This window comes from Microcaecilia unicolor, chromosome 3 (assembly GCF_901765095.1).
Source record: "Microcaecilia unicolor chromosome 3, aMicUni1.1, whole genome shotgun sequence".
NCBI lineage: Eukaryota > Metazoa > Chordata > Amphibia > Gymnophiona > Siphonopidae > Microcaecilia > Microcaecilia unicolor.
The window spans coordinates 71,935,062-71,953,367 of NC_044033.1; the positions used below are offsets into that span (position 1 = coordinate 71,935,062).

The 18,306-nt window shown below is 46.8% G+C and overlaps 1 protein-coding gene across 1 annotated transcript in view; it reads right to left on the minus strand.

The window, feature by feature from the left end:
• Positions 1-18,306, minus strand: part of CENPF (centromere protein F) — a 233,655-nt gene that overhangs the window by 110,561 nt on the left and 104,788 nt on the right. Inside the window, exon 10 of the mRNA XM_030196036.1 lies at positions 4,998-5,133. Coding sequence (XP_030051896.1) covers positions 4,998-5,133 — 136 coding nt within the window. The remainder of the gene's footprint in view (positions 1-4,997; positions 5,134-18,306) is intronic.

Sequence of the window (18,306 nt, forward strand, 5' to 3'; positions counted from 1 at the left end):
GGTCGATCCCCCTCGGTCTCGGGGTACCGGGTCCGACAGGGTTCGGTCCCGTGGCTCACGAGTTGAGGGAGTGACCGGGGCCGACTGCCCACGCGGTCTCTCTACCCCACTCTCGCCGGCGGACCGGCGGGCCGACGGGACCTGTTCTCCTGGGGTCGCTGCCATCGGTGCCGATGTCTCGGGCATCGATACCGGTACCGAAGAACCGGTCTTCGATACCGATGCCGTCGAGGTCGACGTCGAGGGGCCGGCGCAAGTTCCAAAAAGACGGTCCCGCAGAACTTGCCTCGCAACCTGAGTCCGTTTCCGGAGACCGAGACACAAAACGCACGACTTGAGATTGTGCTCCGGCCCGAGGCACTGGAGGCACCAAGCGTGGGTGTCGGTCTGCGAGATCGGCCGGCCGCAGCGACCACACTTTTTAAATCCACTCGGGACCTTCGAGGACATCGACGGAAAAATCGCGTCGGCGAAGTCAAAGTCGGCAATGGTGGCTAAAATCACACCACGAAAATTGTAACCGACCGAGCGGCCACTAGGCCGCAACGAGGCGTCCCCGCTAGAAAGCGAGGGAAAAGAAGGAGCGCGTGCTCCACACGCGCAAAATTCTTTTTTTTTTTTTTTTTTTTTTTAATAAAAGAGAAAGAAGAAAAAGAAGAGGCCGAACAGGCCAAAAGCGACGATCCGCGTAAACGCGGTCGAAAAAATCCGGCGGCTGAAACGAGAGAGAGGGGAAAACACAACTCTCTCAGTCGCGGAAAAAAAGTAACTGGCGGGAGCGGTCGCGCACGGGCGGGAAGACGGCCGCGCATGCGCGGTGGGCGTGCCCTGCGTGCTGACCGTCCCGCGAAGCTTATTTCCGGTTGGTGGGGGCTGCCGCGGACGTCACCCAGTCGTGAGAACAAGCAGCCTGCTTGTCCTCGGAGAACACCTGCTACAAGTGAGCAATTTCACTTTCTCCAAGAACAAGCTGGACAACTGATTACCATAAATGGGAATCCCTAGCTACCAGGCTCAATGAAAACAACAAATCATCAACAGGGACTTGAAATGGCAAGGAAAACCAGAACCAATAACTCTAAGCAACTACAAACTTCCTGTTATGAAGGTGCAGCCTGTAACAGAAGCAAATGGGCCTAGGAGGATGGGGTTGGATTCAAGACTACAAACAAATTCTGCAAAACTATCAGACCAAACCAGCTGTTGCATTGGCAATTCTGCTCAAGGTAGTAGTGGGATATGAATGTGTGACCTGAAGACCATGTTGCAGCTCTGCAAATCTCAATTGGGCTACTGATGCCACCATGGCTCTGATAATGTAAGTCATGTCATAACCCTCTAAGATTCAGTCCAGCCTGGGCATAAGAGAAGGAGATGTAGTCTGATTGCCAGTTGGATAAGGTGCACTTACCGATAGTTGCCTCCATCCTGTTTGGGTCAAAAGAAACAAAAAGTTGGGTGGATTGTCTATGGGCTTTAGTTTGTTCCAGATAGAAGGCCAAGGTTCACTTGCAGTTCAAAGTGTGCAGTGGGCTTTAACCAGGATGGGCATGAGCTTTGGGGAAAGTCATTAGAAGGACAGCTGACTGATTAAGATGGAAGTCCAACACTACCTTAGCAGGAAACTTAGGATGTGTACAGACAGCACCTCTGTTATGATGAAACTTCATGTAAGGCAGATCCGCCGCTAGGGCCTGAAGCTCACTGACCCTGCAAGCTGAAGTGACCATCATCAAAAATAAGATCTTCCAGGTCAGGTACTTCAGATGGTAAGAATCAAGTGGCTCAAAAGGAGCTTTCATCAGCTAGGTTAGGATGACATTTAGGTCCCATGACACAGTTGGAGGTTTGATTGGGGGGGGGGGGGGTTCAGAAGCAAACCCCTCATAAAACAAACTAGAGGCTGTACAGAGAAAGGCACACCCTCTGCACACTGATGGTAAGCACTAATTGCACAAAGGTGAACCCTAACAGAGTTGGTCTTCAAACCAGAGTCAGAGAGGCATAGAAGGTACTCAAGCAGTTTTTGTGTAGGACAAGATAGAGGGTCTAGGGACTTGTCCTCACACCATACAGCAAACCTCCTGTATTTTGAAATTAACACATCTCTTAGTGGAATCCTTCCTAGAAGCCAGCAAGACCATGGAAATATACAACTACAAAACATTCTTGTATTCCGCAACCACCTCTCCATTCCATGCGGATCTCATATAAGAAGCCAGACATAACCTGGGAATTACAATATCAATCTACAATTCAACTTATTAAAAACTTTTTAAAAAGAAAATACTTTAAAAACCTTCAAAACAGTATATAATTCCTTAGTATACAAATTTGATAAGGGATAGAATTCCACTGCTATGCTGATAAATAAACCTGCTGAATATAATAAAAAGTTGCATAACTACATTTCCTTCCCACAACACATTGCTCCCCCTCCCCTCCATACAGGCATCTACCTTTCTTCTCTCCTGCAGCATCCTTCCCTTGTACATACATCCATGTGTCTCCCCTTCTGCAATTAAAACTGTTATCTCTGACACACAGACACCTATTTCTCTCTTCTCATGTTGCTGACCCTCCAGCATACTGGTCCAGCACCCCCTCCCCCATGCACTTAACATTGATCAGGCTCTTCATAGGGTCTCTGGCAGCGATTCCCACATGCTACTTGCAACTGATGCCGATGCTGTATCTCTGCTATGTAATGGCAAAGTGAAATAGGATAGGCAGGGGAGAGAAAGCAATACTGGAAAACACAGGCGTTAATAATTTTGAACGTGATTAAAACATTCAATCTTAGTTAAAATGTAAAAAATGTCATCGCATTAATACTGCACTAAATGCCCACCCCTAGTAAACACTATTATAAAGAACAAACTTACTAAGCATATACATAGGCATGGATTAATAGGGCAAAGCCAATATGGATTTAGTCAAGGAAAGTCTCACCAATCTGCTACATTTCTTTGAAGGGGTGAATAAACACATGGCTAAAGATGAGCTGGTTTATACTGTGTATCAGGATTTTCAGAACACTACTACTACTACTACTATTTAGCATTTCTATAGCGCTACAAGGCATACGCAGCGCTGCACAAGCATAGAAGAAAGACAGTCCCTGCTCAAAGAGCTTACAATCTAATAGACAAAAAATAAAGTAAGCAAATCAAATCAATTAATGTGGACGGGAAGGAAGAGAGGAGGGTAGGTGGAGTCGAATGGTTACAAGTGGTCACGAGTCAAAAGCAATGTTGAAGAGGTGGGCTTTCAGTCTAGATTTAAAGGTGGCCAAGGATGGGGCAAGACGTAGGGGCTCAGGAAGTTTATTCCAGGCGTAGGGTGCAGCGAGACAGAATTGACAAAGACAAAGTAACTTATGAATTACTCCTGAGGAAATTAGAAAGTCATGGGATAGGAGGCAGTGTCCAATTGTGAATTAAAAACTGGTTAAAAGACATAAAACAAAGTAGGGTCAAATGGTTAATATTCTCAATTGAGAAAGGTAAGCAGTTTTGGAAGAGGTTGTGATAATCTGGGATGTTCCCACTCCAAAAGATAGAAAAAACAATTGAGTGCCAGGAAACTGGACATTGTGGCGAAAGAGAAAAACACCAGAATAGCCTTGATTATAGAGGTGTCAGTCCCAAGTGATTATTCGGTGAATCGCATAGACAGAAAAAAAATCTTTAAAAATCAGGAAATGCAGTGTGAGACCAAGAAAATGTGGCACGAAGGATACAAAATATTTCCCTTTGTTTTGGGTGCAACATGCCTCATTAAAAAGAATGTTCAAGCACAGTTGGATAAATTGCCTACATATGTATCATCATATGAACTTCAGAAGAAAGTCTTTTTGGCACAATACAAGTACTTTGACAGTGAGTTTTAGTCCTAAGCCAGGGTATGTGGCGTATGATCTCAGTCTCTCAAATTTACTTCTAATGCTATCCAAAGTATGCAAAACAATAACCTATGGAGACGGTGCCCCAAGAACACCTGAATAAGACCATCTTCCATAAGAAAGAGTCAGGAACACACTATGCCCATGTAGAGATTTGAAGCAGCATTAATCGGTGGAGGTCCTTGATGCAGACACCACAAAACAGGGCAACTCGCCAGACTTTTCCAGATCTGTTACTGCAGCTTATTTTGAGAGAAAAGTGATAGTGTTTTTGCTACAAAACTGTGATTATACCTTATTGACCTTGCAAATATTGTTCTGTGCTTTGAGTTTACTTTAGGGCTAAGATACACACTTCAATGGTGTATTTTAATTTATGTTCACCTAAGGTGTTTATTTTGCATTACAGACACGTGCTTTTGTTAACTAGATTGCCTGATATTAATATTGGTGCATCACATCATAGTTATTAATTCAACCATGTGATTGGTGATACATATTTTAAAGACTGTGAATATATTTTCTAGTATAACAATAGTCTGGACACCAATGACTTTTCTAATCATTTTATTATTACTGTGTGTCTATTTTTAAGTGTGATTTTTAGGGAGAAGATCAATTTTGCTTTTTGTCACAAGGCCTGGGCAAAGCAGCTAAGAAGTCAGACCTCCGCCAGATAGAGGAGCCATCACTAGGGCCTGGAGGCAAACCTGAGTTGCCAAGGGTACAAAAACAGAGGGAGAAAGACTAGGAAGGATGAAAAGGAAGAGCAAAAAATGGCAAAACAAGGAAAATAAGAAAATCCTGGATAAAAATTAAAGCATAAAGTAGCTGTAAATGGCTTATTTAGCCATTTCAGACCCTTCCCCTGGCTGAATGTTCTGCTTTTCATCAGCAGCCATGATTATTAAAAATCACAACCAAAAAGTACCAAATTGAACTTGAGAAATTAATTAAGTGGTTATAAGTCTGAAACCACCATAAATGTTGGTCTCTGCCTTAGATTTACTCAAGATAAATTATACTTGCTCAATTTTGAAGAAAAAGATGAACAGCAAAATCATAAGACAAATATATGTAAATACAAATTTACTTTTCACTTCTTCTGAAAACTTCTGGTTCTCCTTTAAAATGTGGATGGTCTTTTTAAGCTCTTCTTCCAGTCGATTCATCTCCCTCAACTTTTGGTCATGCTGGCAGTTAAGGGAATTTCTTTCAGTCTTTATTTCCTAAAAGAAACATTTCCTCGGTCATAAACCTGTACTAATACATTTTCCACAACAAATACTGAGGTAGATCAAGCAAAAATAAAATGGACATGCGGCTACACAAAACTTTCAACACAGGCTTCTTTTTTCTTTTTAACAAAAGGCTATCTTCCACAATGTTCTAAAGCAGCTTTTTTTTTTTCCAAGAGGCAAGTTAGCCTGCACTGTTGGACAAGCAAGGTGTACATGAACAATTCAGTACAGAAGTTCTTAGTTTCCCAACCTTTCCCATGTCACAGCATACTTGGCACCAGGTTAGGATTGCCGACTAGATCCAGATTCAGCCAACAGGGTTGATCCAGTCTTGGCCTTACCCTACTGCATGTAGGGACTTGTGGTTCTGATTTCCCCATTGGATTCCCTAAGTAAAGCAAGGCTACAAGTCCCTATATGCATTGGGGTAGGCCCAGGACTGGATCAACCCTGTCAGGTGAATCTGGATCTAGTTGGCAACCCTACATCAGGTTCACTCTATTGCAGCACACCATCACCTTCCTTTCCCTCTTTTCCCACCTGCCTGGTACAATCAACTCATTTCCTATCCACAGCACAATCTCATCTAACCTCCCCCCATCATCACCCCTCTGGGACAATCATCTGCCCACCTCCACCAAATGCCTCTAGGGCAGAGCTTTGCAAAATGTGGGTTGTAAAACCTGCCTTTGGGGTCATGACCTAGGTGGATTCTTCTCTAAAAGGTGAATCATTATTCTATAATTCCAGGGGGGGGGGGGGGGTCACACAATTTTATTTGGCCACAATCATGGTGTTACAGGCACAAAAAGATTGGGAAGCACTGCTCTGGGACATTCATTTGGCCCTTCTACCCCTTCCAGTGATTTTCTCCAACTGGCAAGTGTTGGTGAGCAACACATACTTTCTGCTGCTGCTTCCTCTGTTGGCATTCCTCTGCAGTCAAAACCAGAAATGGCCTTGTAGTCTTGCAAGACTTGTTAGCTTTGTATGTTTCTGGCAGCAGCAATAAACCACACTACCCATACTCCAATCCTCTCCCACACATCCCTCCCTATTGTCCTACTCTTTCCAACTGGATCATCTCTGTGATACTTCATACCATACTCTGTGTTATCTCTGTGGTACTTTGTACCACACCTTGTACCTTACTTTGTGTTAACTCTATGATACTCTGTACCACATCCTGTAAGCCGCCCTGAGCCTGCTATCGAGTGGGAAAGAGCGGGGTATAAATGCCTTAAATAAATAAATAAATAAGAGAGCACTGCTCAAGGATTCACTGTCAGTGGAAGGAAATCCTGCAGCCTAGGGAGCATGGGGGAGGATAAAAACAGAAAACTTTGCACCTTTAGCAGCTCTGACTTGACCAGTACTTACCTGTAACTCCAGCTGGCCAGTGAAAAGATTTCCTGGCATACTAACTGGGAAGCACTGCATTAGTATGCATCTATCTGTGGTTAGATTTGAAAGAAAACTGGGCTGTATCTGATTTTCAAAGAAGAATCTATACCAATGTACTTAACACCTGCAATTTCTGCAAGCAGCAACCTGGAGAAAATTAACATATGAACACTGAAAAATAAAGATATATGCACACAGTTTTCTTCACCAGTAACTCCTCTTTGTAATCCAACCAAAGTATACAGGCTATGAAAGCCACCACATTCTTTTAGCTGAGGGAATCCCCAGGGCAGTCTATACAGGTAAATATGTATTTACTGGAGAAATCCATGCAGACATTACAAAATACTGTAGTGCAATATTATCAAGCAGAAATTATCTGTGCCTGTTTAGGGCTGTCTCACCCAATGAGATTCAACTTGCCTATCTCCAAATTTACCTCATTGATTGTATTTATGATTATATTTAGTCATCCCATTATTATTAGATTGTCTACAAAAGTTTTATGTTAAGCTATATGTTACCCCGCGCTTTCATAAAAGCAGTTAATAATTTCCAATCAGTAAATAAGAGCAAATACTTCACTTCCTTTAAAGGCTGGATAAAATCTACAGCCCAGAAGGTTAACTGTAGGTTAGTTATAGAAACAAGCTCCCCTTCACACCCCTTTATCCACTACTGGATGACAGATGGCACTAGAAGGGCTCTGTTGGAACCAAGCCTTCAATTATCAGTCTAGTGTTTCAAGCAGATGGGTACCAGGAGGGTAAAGCCAAATATGAGTAAAAAAGAGAAAATGGATGAAAGACAACAAATTTGCAGGCAAATACCTGGGAACAAGTAGAAAACTGTAAATTATATTCTCAGTATGACAATAATAAAAAGAACCAGAATAAGGTGCAAATAAATTTTGAACTGCTAGCTTTGACACAATAATTCTTATGAACATTTTTCAAATTCTCTTTTAGGAAATTTTTATGGTATAGTATATAGTAGCACTCCCTTATGCATCTGATCAGTAGTCTCAATGATTTTTCATCTGCTTATGCATGAAAACTTATGCACAGAAATCACCAGACCCTGTAAAGTCACTTGTTTAGCCAACAATTTATTCGTATAGTTTTATAAAACACAGATAGCAGCAGAAAGCCAGCTGTCTGATTAGGCAAAGACACACCTTCTATCAAACATTGTGAATGGAAAAAAAAAGCAACCCTTAGATTTTGTTGTTTAACAGCGTAATTTAAGCAAATTTGGGTAATTTGTACCATAATGAACATCAACCAACAGTTTGCATAATTGACCACCAGAACTCGCTGCTTACTTTTTCTACCATACAAAAATGTCACTGTGATGTCATAGTTTACACTAACTATGAAAATGGTGCTTACTGAAGAAGATAGAATTGTTATCAAGTTTTAGCGACAACTACATATTATGGTACAAGACGACACTGCTGAGTTTCCAATAAAGAATTAGACATTGGGGGGCTTAAATAAGCTTCTGAAAAAGCGAGGTTACTTACCTGTAGCAGGTATTCTCCGAGGACAGCAGGCTGATTGTTCTCACATGTGGGTGACGTCCGACGGCAGCCCCAGGAACGGAATCTTCCTAGCAACAAAGCTTGCTAGAGCCTTCGCGCATGCACCACACATGCACGACCGTCTTCCCACCCGTTGCGCAAACGTGCCTCAGTCAGATAACAAAGACAAGGAAGACACAACTCCAAAGGGGAGATGGGCGGGTTGGTGAGAACAATCAGCCTGCTGTCCTCGGAGAATACCTGCTACAGGTAAGTAACCTTGCTTTCTCCGAGGACAAGCAGGCTGCTTGTTCTCACATGTGGGTATCCCTAGCCCCAGGCTCACTCAAAACAACAAACAGGGTCAATTGGGCCTCGCAACGGCGAGGACATAACATAGATTGACCTGAAAAGTAACAATTAACTGAGAGTGCAGCCTGGAACAGAATAAAAAATGGGCCTCGGGGGGGGGGGGGGGGGGGGGGGTGGATTCTAAACCCCAAACAGACTGCAGCACTGACTGCCCAAACCGACTTTCGCATCGGGTATCCTGCTGAAGGCAGTAATGAGAGGTGAATGTGTGGACAGATGACCACGTCACAGCCTTGCAAATCTCTTCAATAGTGGCTGACTTCAAGTGGGCCACTGATGCTCCCATGGCTCGAACACTATGAGCCGTGACATGACCCTCAAGAGTCAGCCCAGCTTGGGCGTAAGTGAAGGATATGCAATCTGCTAGCCAATTAGAAATGGTGCGTTTCCCGACAGCCATTCCCCTTCCTATTGGGGTCAAAAGAAACAAACAATTGGGCGGACTGTCTGTGTGGGCTTGTCCGCTCCAGGTAGAAGACCAATGCTCTCTTGCAGTCCAATGTGTGCAACTGACATTCAGCAGGGCAGGTATGTGGACGGGGAAAAAATGTTGGCAAGACAACTGACTGGTTCAGATGGAACTCCGACACCACCTTTGGCAGGAACTTAGGGTGAGTGCGGAGGTCTACTCTGTTATGATGAAATTTGGTAAAGGGAGCATGGGCTACCAAGGCTTGAAGCTCACTGACCCTCCGAGCTGAAGTGACTGCCACCAAGTGTAATCCGTTGGGTTGATCGTGAGCCCTTGGGCCCTGGCCGAGGCCAGCAGAGTGCCGACCCAGGGCAAGGGGAGACCGACCCACCACCACACACTCCAGCTACACAACACCCTAAGCTACTCTCCCCCGCAGTACCTCAGGAAGAAAGGGAAATAGGCATACAGGCGGGCCTCGCAGCCAAACCAGAACCCACGCGCACAGAGCCACTCATGCGGGCCTCATGGCCGAACTGGAACCCAAACACACACAGGGAGGGGTGAAAGAACCCAGAGGGCTCCCCCGGGACCCCAAGATACCAGTCACGTGCTAAACACCAGCGATAGGGCAGAGGAAGTAACAAAAGAACCAGGAGCCACGCCCTCTCAGGGGACTAGCGCAAGACAGGGAAACTAATACAGCAAGCCCCGAAACCTGCCAGGTACATGGCTTGGAAAAGCATGCCATGCTGGCGAGCCCAGCGCCACAACCCGACTGTTTCCTGACACAGGGGGCAAGATCCGGTGCTCCCCTGCTTGTTGATATAGTACATTGCAACCTGGTTGTCTGTCCGAATTTGGATAACTTGGAAGGACAACTGATCTCTGAAAGCCTTGAGTGCGTTCCAGAGCGCTCTCAACTCCAGGAGGTTGATCTGCAGACCAGATTCCTGGAGGGACCACCGTCCTTGAGTGTGAAGCCCATCAACATGGGCTCCCCACCCTAGGAGAGATGCATCCGTTGTCAGCACCTTTTGCAGCTGAGGAATTTGGAATGGGCGTCCCAAGATCAAATTGGAGCGAATCATCCACCAGCGGAATGAAGTGCGAAAGCTGGCGGGCAGGCGGATTGCATCTTCTAGATTCCCCGTAGCCTGGTACCACTGGGAAGCTAGGGTCCATTGAGCTGGTCTCATGTGAAGACGTGCCATGGGAGTCACATGGACTGTAGAGGCCATATGGCCCAGGAGTCTCAACATCTGCCGAGCTGTGATCTGCTGGGACGTTCTGGCCCGGGAGGCGAGGGATAGAAGTGTCTGTGCCCTCGCCTCAGGAAGATAGGCCTGAGCCGTCTGTGAATTCAGCAGGGCTCCAATGAATTCGAGTGACTGGACTGGGGGTAGATGGGACTTTGGGTAATTTATCACAAAACCCAGTAGCTCCAGAAGTCGGATAGTCCTCTGCATGGACCGTAGAGCTCCTGCCTCCAAGGTGCTCTTCACCAGCCAAACACATGCACCCCCAGCTTGCGTAGCGCCGCCGCCACCACCAGTAAGCACTTTGTGAACACCCGTGGCGCGGAGGCGAGCCCAAAGGGCAGCACATAATACTGGAAATGCTGTGTCCCCAGACGGAATCGCAGATACTGCCTGTGAGCTGGCAGTATCGGGATGTGGTTATAAGCATCCCTTAAATCCAGGGAGCATACCCAATCGTCTTTCTGAATCATGGGGAGAAGGGTGCCCAAGGAAAGCATCCTGAACTTTTCTCAAACCAGATATTTGTTCAGGCCTCTCAGGTCTAGGATGGGACGAATCCCCCCTGTTTTCTTTTCCACAAGGAAGTACCTGGAATAGAATCCCAGCCCTTCTTGCCCTGGTGGTACGGGCTCGACCGCATTGGCGCTGAGAAGGGCGGAGAGTTCCTCTGCAAGTACCTGCCTGTGGTGGGAGCTGAAGGACTGAGCTCCCGGCGGGCAATTTGGTGGAATGGAGGTCAAATTGAGGGCATACCCGCACCGCACTATTTGGAGAACCCACTGGTTGGAGGTTATGAGAGGCCACCTTTGGTGAAAAAATTTTAACCTCCCCCCGACCGGTAGATCACCCAGCACGGGCACTTGTATGGCGGCTATGCTCCCTTGGATCCAGTCAAAAGCCCGTCCCTTGCTTTTGCTGGGGAGCCGCAGGGGCCTGCTTGGTTGCACGCTGTTGACGCGAATGAGTGCGCTGGGGCTGAGCCTGGGAAGGCTGTCGGGAAGGAGGATTGTACCTACGCTTGGGTGTAAGCGTAAGAAGCAGTCTTCTTTCTCCTGAAAAATCGCCTACCTGAAGAGGTAGGTGCTGAAGGCGCCCGGTGGGAGAGGTTGTCAAGGGCGGTTTCCCGATGGTGAAGCTGTTCGACCAACTGCTCGACCTTCTCACCAAAAATATTATCCCTCCCCGGCAAGGGTCATCCGCCAGCCGCTGCTGGATCCGGTTGTCCAGGTCAGAGGCGCGCAGCCATAAGAGTCTGCGCATCACTATACCTTGGGCAGCGGCTCTGGATGCAACATCACAAGTGTCATAAATACCCCTGGACAGGAATTTGTAACACGCCTCCAGCTGCCTGACCACCTCCTGAAAAGGCCTGGCCTGCTCCAGCAGGAGCTTGTCAACCAGGTCCGCCAGTTGCCGCACATTATTCCGCATGTGAATGCTCATTTAGAGCTGGTAAGACTGGATCTTGGTCACGAGCATGGAGGAATGATAGGCCTTCCTCCCAAAAGAGTCCAGAGTGCGAGATTCACGCCCTGGGGGCGCCGAGACGGTATCCTTCAAACTCTTGCCTCTCTTGAGAGCAGAATCCACGACCGCAGAGTCATGTGGCAACTGAGTCCTCATCAACTCCGGGTCAGTGTGGACTCTATACTGGGACTCCGCCTTCTTTGGGATGGTGGGATTAGATAAAGGCTTCACCCAGTTCCGAAACAGCGTCTCCTTCAGGACATTGTGCAACGATACCGTGGAAGAATCTCTAGGTGGAGATGGATAGTCGAGGACCTCAAGCATCTCAGCCCTCGGCTCATCCACCATAACCACGGGAAAAGGAATGCTCACAGAGATGTCCTTAACAAAAGAGGCAAAGGAGAGGCTCTCAGTTGGTGAGAGCTTCTTCTCCAGTGAAGGAGTGGGGTCAGAGGGAAGACCACAGGACTCCTCGGAGGAGAAATACCTGGGGTCCTCCTCCTCCCCCCACGAGGCCTCCTCCTCGGTGTCGGACATGAGTTCTCTGACTTCCATCTGAAACCGGGCCCGTCTCGACTCAGAGGAGCCACGTCCTCTATGATAGCGTCGAGAGGTGGACTCCCGCGCCGGCGGGGATGAAGCTCCCGCTCATCGACGTCGATTCCACCTGAGTGGCAGCCGAGACCGGTGCCGCAAGCGGTACCGGTGTCGACGGCCGCATCACAGGGCCAGAGCCAGCCGGCGCTTTCATCAACAGTGCCGAGGGCGCAAGCACCCCCGGCACCGGAAGAGACTGGCGCAGCAGCCCTTCCAGGATACCTGGAAGAATGGCTTGGAGGCGCTCGTCCAAAGTCTCTGTCGGGAAAGGCTGAGGGGCCAGTGCAGGAGTCAGTGCTTGAATCTGCACGGGGCCAGGAGACGGTACCGGACTGCACGACTGATTCATTGACACCTCTTGGATGGAGGGGGAGCGGTCCTCCTGGCGTCGATGCTTCTCGGGTGCCGACTCTCTCGACGCCCCGAAGCTCCCGGTACCGTGTGAAGGGGGCGACCAATGACGGTGCTTCTTAGCCAACTTCTTTCGATGCACGTCATCGGCGCTCCGCGGTACCAACAAGGAGGTCGTGGAATCCACATGCCTCCTCGGGGTCGGGTCCGAAATGGGTCAGTCCCGATGGCCCTGCGCAGTAGAAACTGCCGAGGCAGGTGAAGGCCCACTCGGCTGCTCGCTGCTCCCAGCGAAAGATGGTCATCGGGCCAGTGGTACCTGAGCTCCTGAGGTCGATGCCATGTCGGGAGCCGAAGTCGACACCGCCGGTGCCGATCCTGCCGAAGTCGATGCCGCCGGTGCCGATGCTGTCGACGTCGAAGCCCCGGCGCAAGCTCCAACCACTAAATAAAGAAAAAAGCAGACTAGGCCACAAACCGGTTTCCGAGGCTGACAACGGAGAGGGACGCAAAGCAGTCTCTCTCCAAGCACGGAAAACAAAAAACTGAGCGGGAGCGCACGGGCGGGAAGACGGCTGCGCATGCGCGGTGGCCGTGCCCCACGCGCGGGACTTCCCGCAAGAAGTTTTTTCCGGTTGGAGGGGGCTGCCGTGGATGTCACCCAGTCGTGAGAACAAGCAGCCTGCTTGTCCTCGGAGAAAAGGCATATATAGAAGAATTAGATCAGGTTTTACTTAAATATGCAGAGGGTACACTGTTGGGGGGGAGGGGGGGGGGGGTAATTTCAATCTTACCTTAAATATAGCACTAGATAATTCAACCACTGAGATTAGGTATGCCCAGAGGGATCAGGATGTACTGGATCACTTTATGTCCAGATGACACTTAGTGGATCTCTGGAGAGCAGTACATCCAATAGAAAGAGATTATACATACTATTCCCAAACACATAACATAGTTATTCACACACTGACTAATAGGTGTGAGCCCCAACGATAACAGGACAGGTGTCTTCTCATTGTATAGCTACACAAAATTGGTCAGATCACTCACCAGTTATCCTGTGCTTAGGTACAGTTAATAAATTGATGGGGACTCGCTACTGGAGGCTATCAGATGCTTTATTAATACCTATTGAACACTGAACTCAAAGCGTGATCTAAGGGACTATATTCAGCTCTATGATACTGGGGATGTTTCCCCAATGATATTCTGGGAGGGGTTAAAGGTAGTGATTAGAGGTAAACTAATTGTGCTACAAGCTCATGTTTCCAAAACACAAAGGCAAAAGGAATGCTTATTGCACTCCCAATTGGCGCAAATAGACTAGCAATCAAAACGTGAGAGGGGAACAACAAAGGCATCAAATTAGGATGCAGCTTCAGGAGCTGCAATTATCTAATATAGCTGATCAGTTATTGCAGATCCGTCAATCATACTTTGAATTTGGTGATAAATCGAGTCATCTCCTGGCATTTAAATTAAAAAAGCAAACGGCCTATAATTATATAGCTGGGGTCACAGATGAGCAGGGGAAGTTCCATAGTTCAACACTGGATACACAACAGTTCCTTGTAGAATTCTATCGTCAGCTTTACACACCAGATTCATCTCCATCAGATGAAGAAATTCTGACTTATCTGAACTGGCTTTACCACAGCTCTCGCCGGGGGCTAGCAACACCTTATCGAAACCCATAGAGTTAGAGGATAAACGGGCCATTGATGACCTGCCAAATGGCAAGTCCCTGGGACCCGATGGCTTCACCAATAAGTTTTATAAGAGCTTCCGAGCAATCCTGGCCCCGTTATGGGTGAGGCTATTCAATTCCTTTGATACAACTATGGAGTGGCTGGAAACATGGGTTATCTGAACTGGCTTTACCACAGCTCTTGCCAGGGGCTAGTGACGCCTTATCGAAACCCATAGTGTTAGAGGAAGTTAAAGGGGCCATTGATGACCTGCCACATGGCAAGTACCCGGGACCTGACAACTTCACCAATAAGTTTTTTTATAAGAGCTTTGGAGCAATCCTGGCCCCGTTATTGGTGAGGCTATTCTATTCCTTTGATACAACTATGAAGTGGCAGAACACATGGCGGCTGGTAACAATTACGTTTTTGCTAAAGTTGAGAAAATATTCAGTTATGCAGTTCATACCGCCCCATTTCATTGCTTAACACAGATTACAAATTGTTTACTAAAATTTTAGTGGCTTGCATGCAGCGAGTGTTACCTTCCTTGATATTTCTGTCGACAACACCCTCATTCTTCCTGTCTCATCTGCTCATAACCTTGGGGTCATCTTCGACTCCTCCCTCTCTTTCTCTGCACATACAGTGGGGGAAATAAGTATTTGATCCCTTGCTGATTTTGTAAGTTTGCCCACTGACAAAGACATGAGCAGCCCATAATTGAAGGGTAGGTTATTGGTAACAGTGAGAGATAGCACATCACAAATTAAATCCGGAAAATCACATTGTGGAAAGTATATGAATTTATTTGCATTCTGCAGAGGGAAATAAGTATTTAATCCCTCTGGCAAACAAGACCTAATACTTGGTGGCAAAACCCTTGTTGGCAAGCACAGCGGTCAGACGTCTTCTGTAGTTGATGATGAGGTTTGCACACATGTCAGGAGGAATATTGGTCCACTCCTCTTTGCAGATCATCTCTAAATCATTAAGAGTTCTGGGCTGTCGCTTGGCAACTCGCAGCTTCAGCTCCCTCCATAAGTTTTCAATGGGATTAAGGTCTGGTGACTGGCTAGGCCACTCCATGACCCTAATGTGCTTCTTCCTGAGCCACTCCTTTGTTGCCTTGGCTGTATGTTTTGGGTCATTGTCGTGCTGGAAGACCCAGCCACGACCCATTTTTAAGGCCCTGGTGGAGGGAAGGAGGTTGTCACTCAGAATTGTACGGTACATGGCCCCATCCATTCTCCCATTGATGCGGTGAAGTAGTCCTGTGCCCTTAGCAGAGAAACACCCCCAAAACATAACATTTCCACCTCCATGCTTGACAGTGGGGACGGTGTTCTTTGGGTCATAGGCAGCATTTCTCTTCCTCCAAACACGGCGAGTTGAGTTCATGCCAAAGAGCTCAATTTTTGTCTCATCTGACCACAGCACCTTCTCCCAATCACTCTCGGCATCATCCAGGTGTTCACTGGCAAACTTCAGACGGGCCGTCACATGTGCCTTCCGGAGCAGGGGGACCTTGCGGGCACTGCAGGATTGCAATCCGTTATGTCGTAATGTGTTACCAATGGTTTTCGTGGTGACAGTGGTCCCAGCTGCCTTGAGATCATTGACAAGTTCCCCCCTTGTAGTTGTAGGCTGATTTCTAACCTTCCTCATGATCAAGGATACCCCACGAGGTGAGATTTTGCGTGGAGCCCCAGATCTTTGTCGATTGACAGTCATTTTGTACTTCTTCCATTTTCTTACTATGGCACCAACAGTTGTCTCCTTCTCGCCCAGCGTCTTACTGATGGTTTTGTAGCTCATTCCAGCCTTGTGCAGGTGTATGATCTTGTCCCTGACATCCTTAGACAGCTCCTTGCTCTTGGCCATTTTGTAGAGGTTAGAGTCTGACTGATTCACTGAGTCTGTGGACAGGTGTCTTTCATACAGGTGACCATTGCCGACAGCTGTCTGTCATGCAGGTAACGAGTTGATTTGGAGCATCTACCTGGTCTGTAGGGGCCAGATCTCTTACTGGTTGGTGGGGGATCAAATACTTATTTCCCTCTGCAGAATGCAAATAAATTCATATACTTTCCACAATGTGATTTTCCGGATTTAATTTGTGATGTGCTATCTCTCACTGTTACCAATAACCTACCCTTCAATTATGGGCTGCTCATGTCTTTGTCAGTGGGCAAACTTACAAAATCAGCAAGGGATCAAATACTTATTTCCCCCACTGTATTCAACAGATTGCTAAAACCTGTTGTTTCTTCCTCTATAATATCGCTAAAATTTGCCCTCTCCTTTCTGAGCACGCTACCAGAACCCTCATCCACACTCTCATCACCTCTTGCTTGGACTACTGCAACTTGCTTCTCACAGGTCTTCCACTCAGCCATCTCGCTCCTCTTCAATCTGTTCAAAATTCTGCTGCACGATTAATATTTCGCCAAAGTCGCTATGCCCATATCAGCCCTTTTCTGAAGTCACTTCACTGGCTCCCTATCCATTTCCGTATACAGTTCAAGCTCCTCTTATTAACCTATAAGTACATTCACCCTGCTGCCCCTCACTACCTCTCCACCCTCATCTCTCCCTACACTCCTTCCCAGGAACTCCATTCACTAGGCAAATCTCTCCTAATTGCACCCTTCTCCTCCATCGCTAACTCCAGACTCCGTTCCTTTTATCTCGCCACACCTTATGCCTGGAATAGACTTCCTGAGCCATTACGTCAAGCTCCATCCCTGGCCGCCTTCAAATCCGGGCTAAAGGCCTACCTGTTTAATGCTGCTTTTAATTCCTAACCTGTCACCTGCTCATAACCTTTATCTTGCCTTCCTCTCTTCAATAGTCCCTTTTCCCTACCCTTATCTGTCCTGTTTGTCTGTCCTGATTTAGACTGTAAGCTCTTTTGAGCAGGGACTGTCTTTTCTTCATGTGAAGCGCTGCGTACGACTGGTAGAGCTATAGAAATGATTTGTAGTAGTAGTTGATCCACGAAGATCAGGCTGGATTCATTTTGAGGCAGGCAAACATTTGACAATATTAAGAAGACGTTACATTTATTCATCGTGCATAGGTAGAGCAGCAACCGATGTTGCTTCTATCATTGAATGCAGAGAAGGCGTCTGACCATGTCCAGTGCTCCTTTATGTTTTTAGTGTTGGGATAGTTTGGCTTTCGAGGTCGCTTTATCACATGGCTGCGTCTTATCTACTGTAATCCACGAGCATGACTGCGAGTGAATGGCACTTTGAGATATTTGATTTACCACATGGCACAACCCCAAGGTTGCGTGCTCTCTCCATTGTTGTTTGCCCTGAATATTGAACCACTGGCATGTGCAGTTTGAGCCCAGTGGGAGGTGGTCAATGGCAGGGCATCCATTCTAAAATTCAGTTGTTTGCTGATGATATCCTACTAACTCTTACAGAGCCCTCTAGATCACTAATGGCCTTACCCGAGAACTCCATAAGTATGGCCCTTTATTGGGATTTGGGGTCAATATGGCAAAATCTGAAATCTTAAATAAAATAATAGATCCAGGTCAATCGGAAGTTCTGCAAACCCAAATTACACTATTTGAGGATCAATATAACTAAGACAATTAATGATTTATATGCAGCAAATTATCCTTCTAAAATACAAGAGTTGTTCATGGAGCTGGATCATTGGGAGGGCCTTGGGCTCTCTTGGTTAGGTAGAATAGTGGCCCTGAAAATGATGCTACTGCCAAAACTGTTATATTTATTTATAGAATTAACAATCCCACTACTTAAAAATATTTTTGTAAGGCTGCAGCATAAGGCTTTTTTGTTTATCTGGCGACGGCCACCAAGGGTTAAAAGGGCCATGCTTTATCAAACTCGGCTAAAGGGTGGGATGGGAGTATCAGATTTTCTTCTCTATTATCAAGCAGCAAACCTTAGAATCCTCACAGAATGGGGCAAATCTCACTCAGAAGCAATGGGTGGCTCTGGAACAGGCATGGCTGGTCTCTACGCCTTTGCGAGTCATGTTATGGTTGCCTAGGCCTGCCTTGACCAATTTAATGGGTACGGTTCCATTATTTTGAATTGC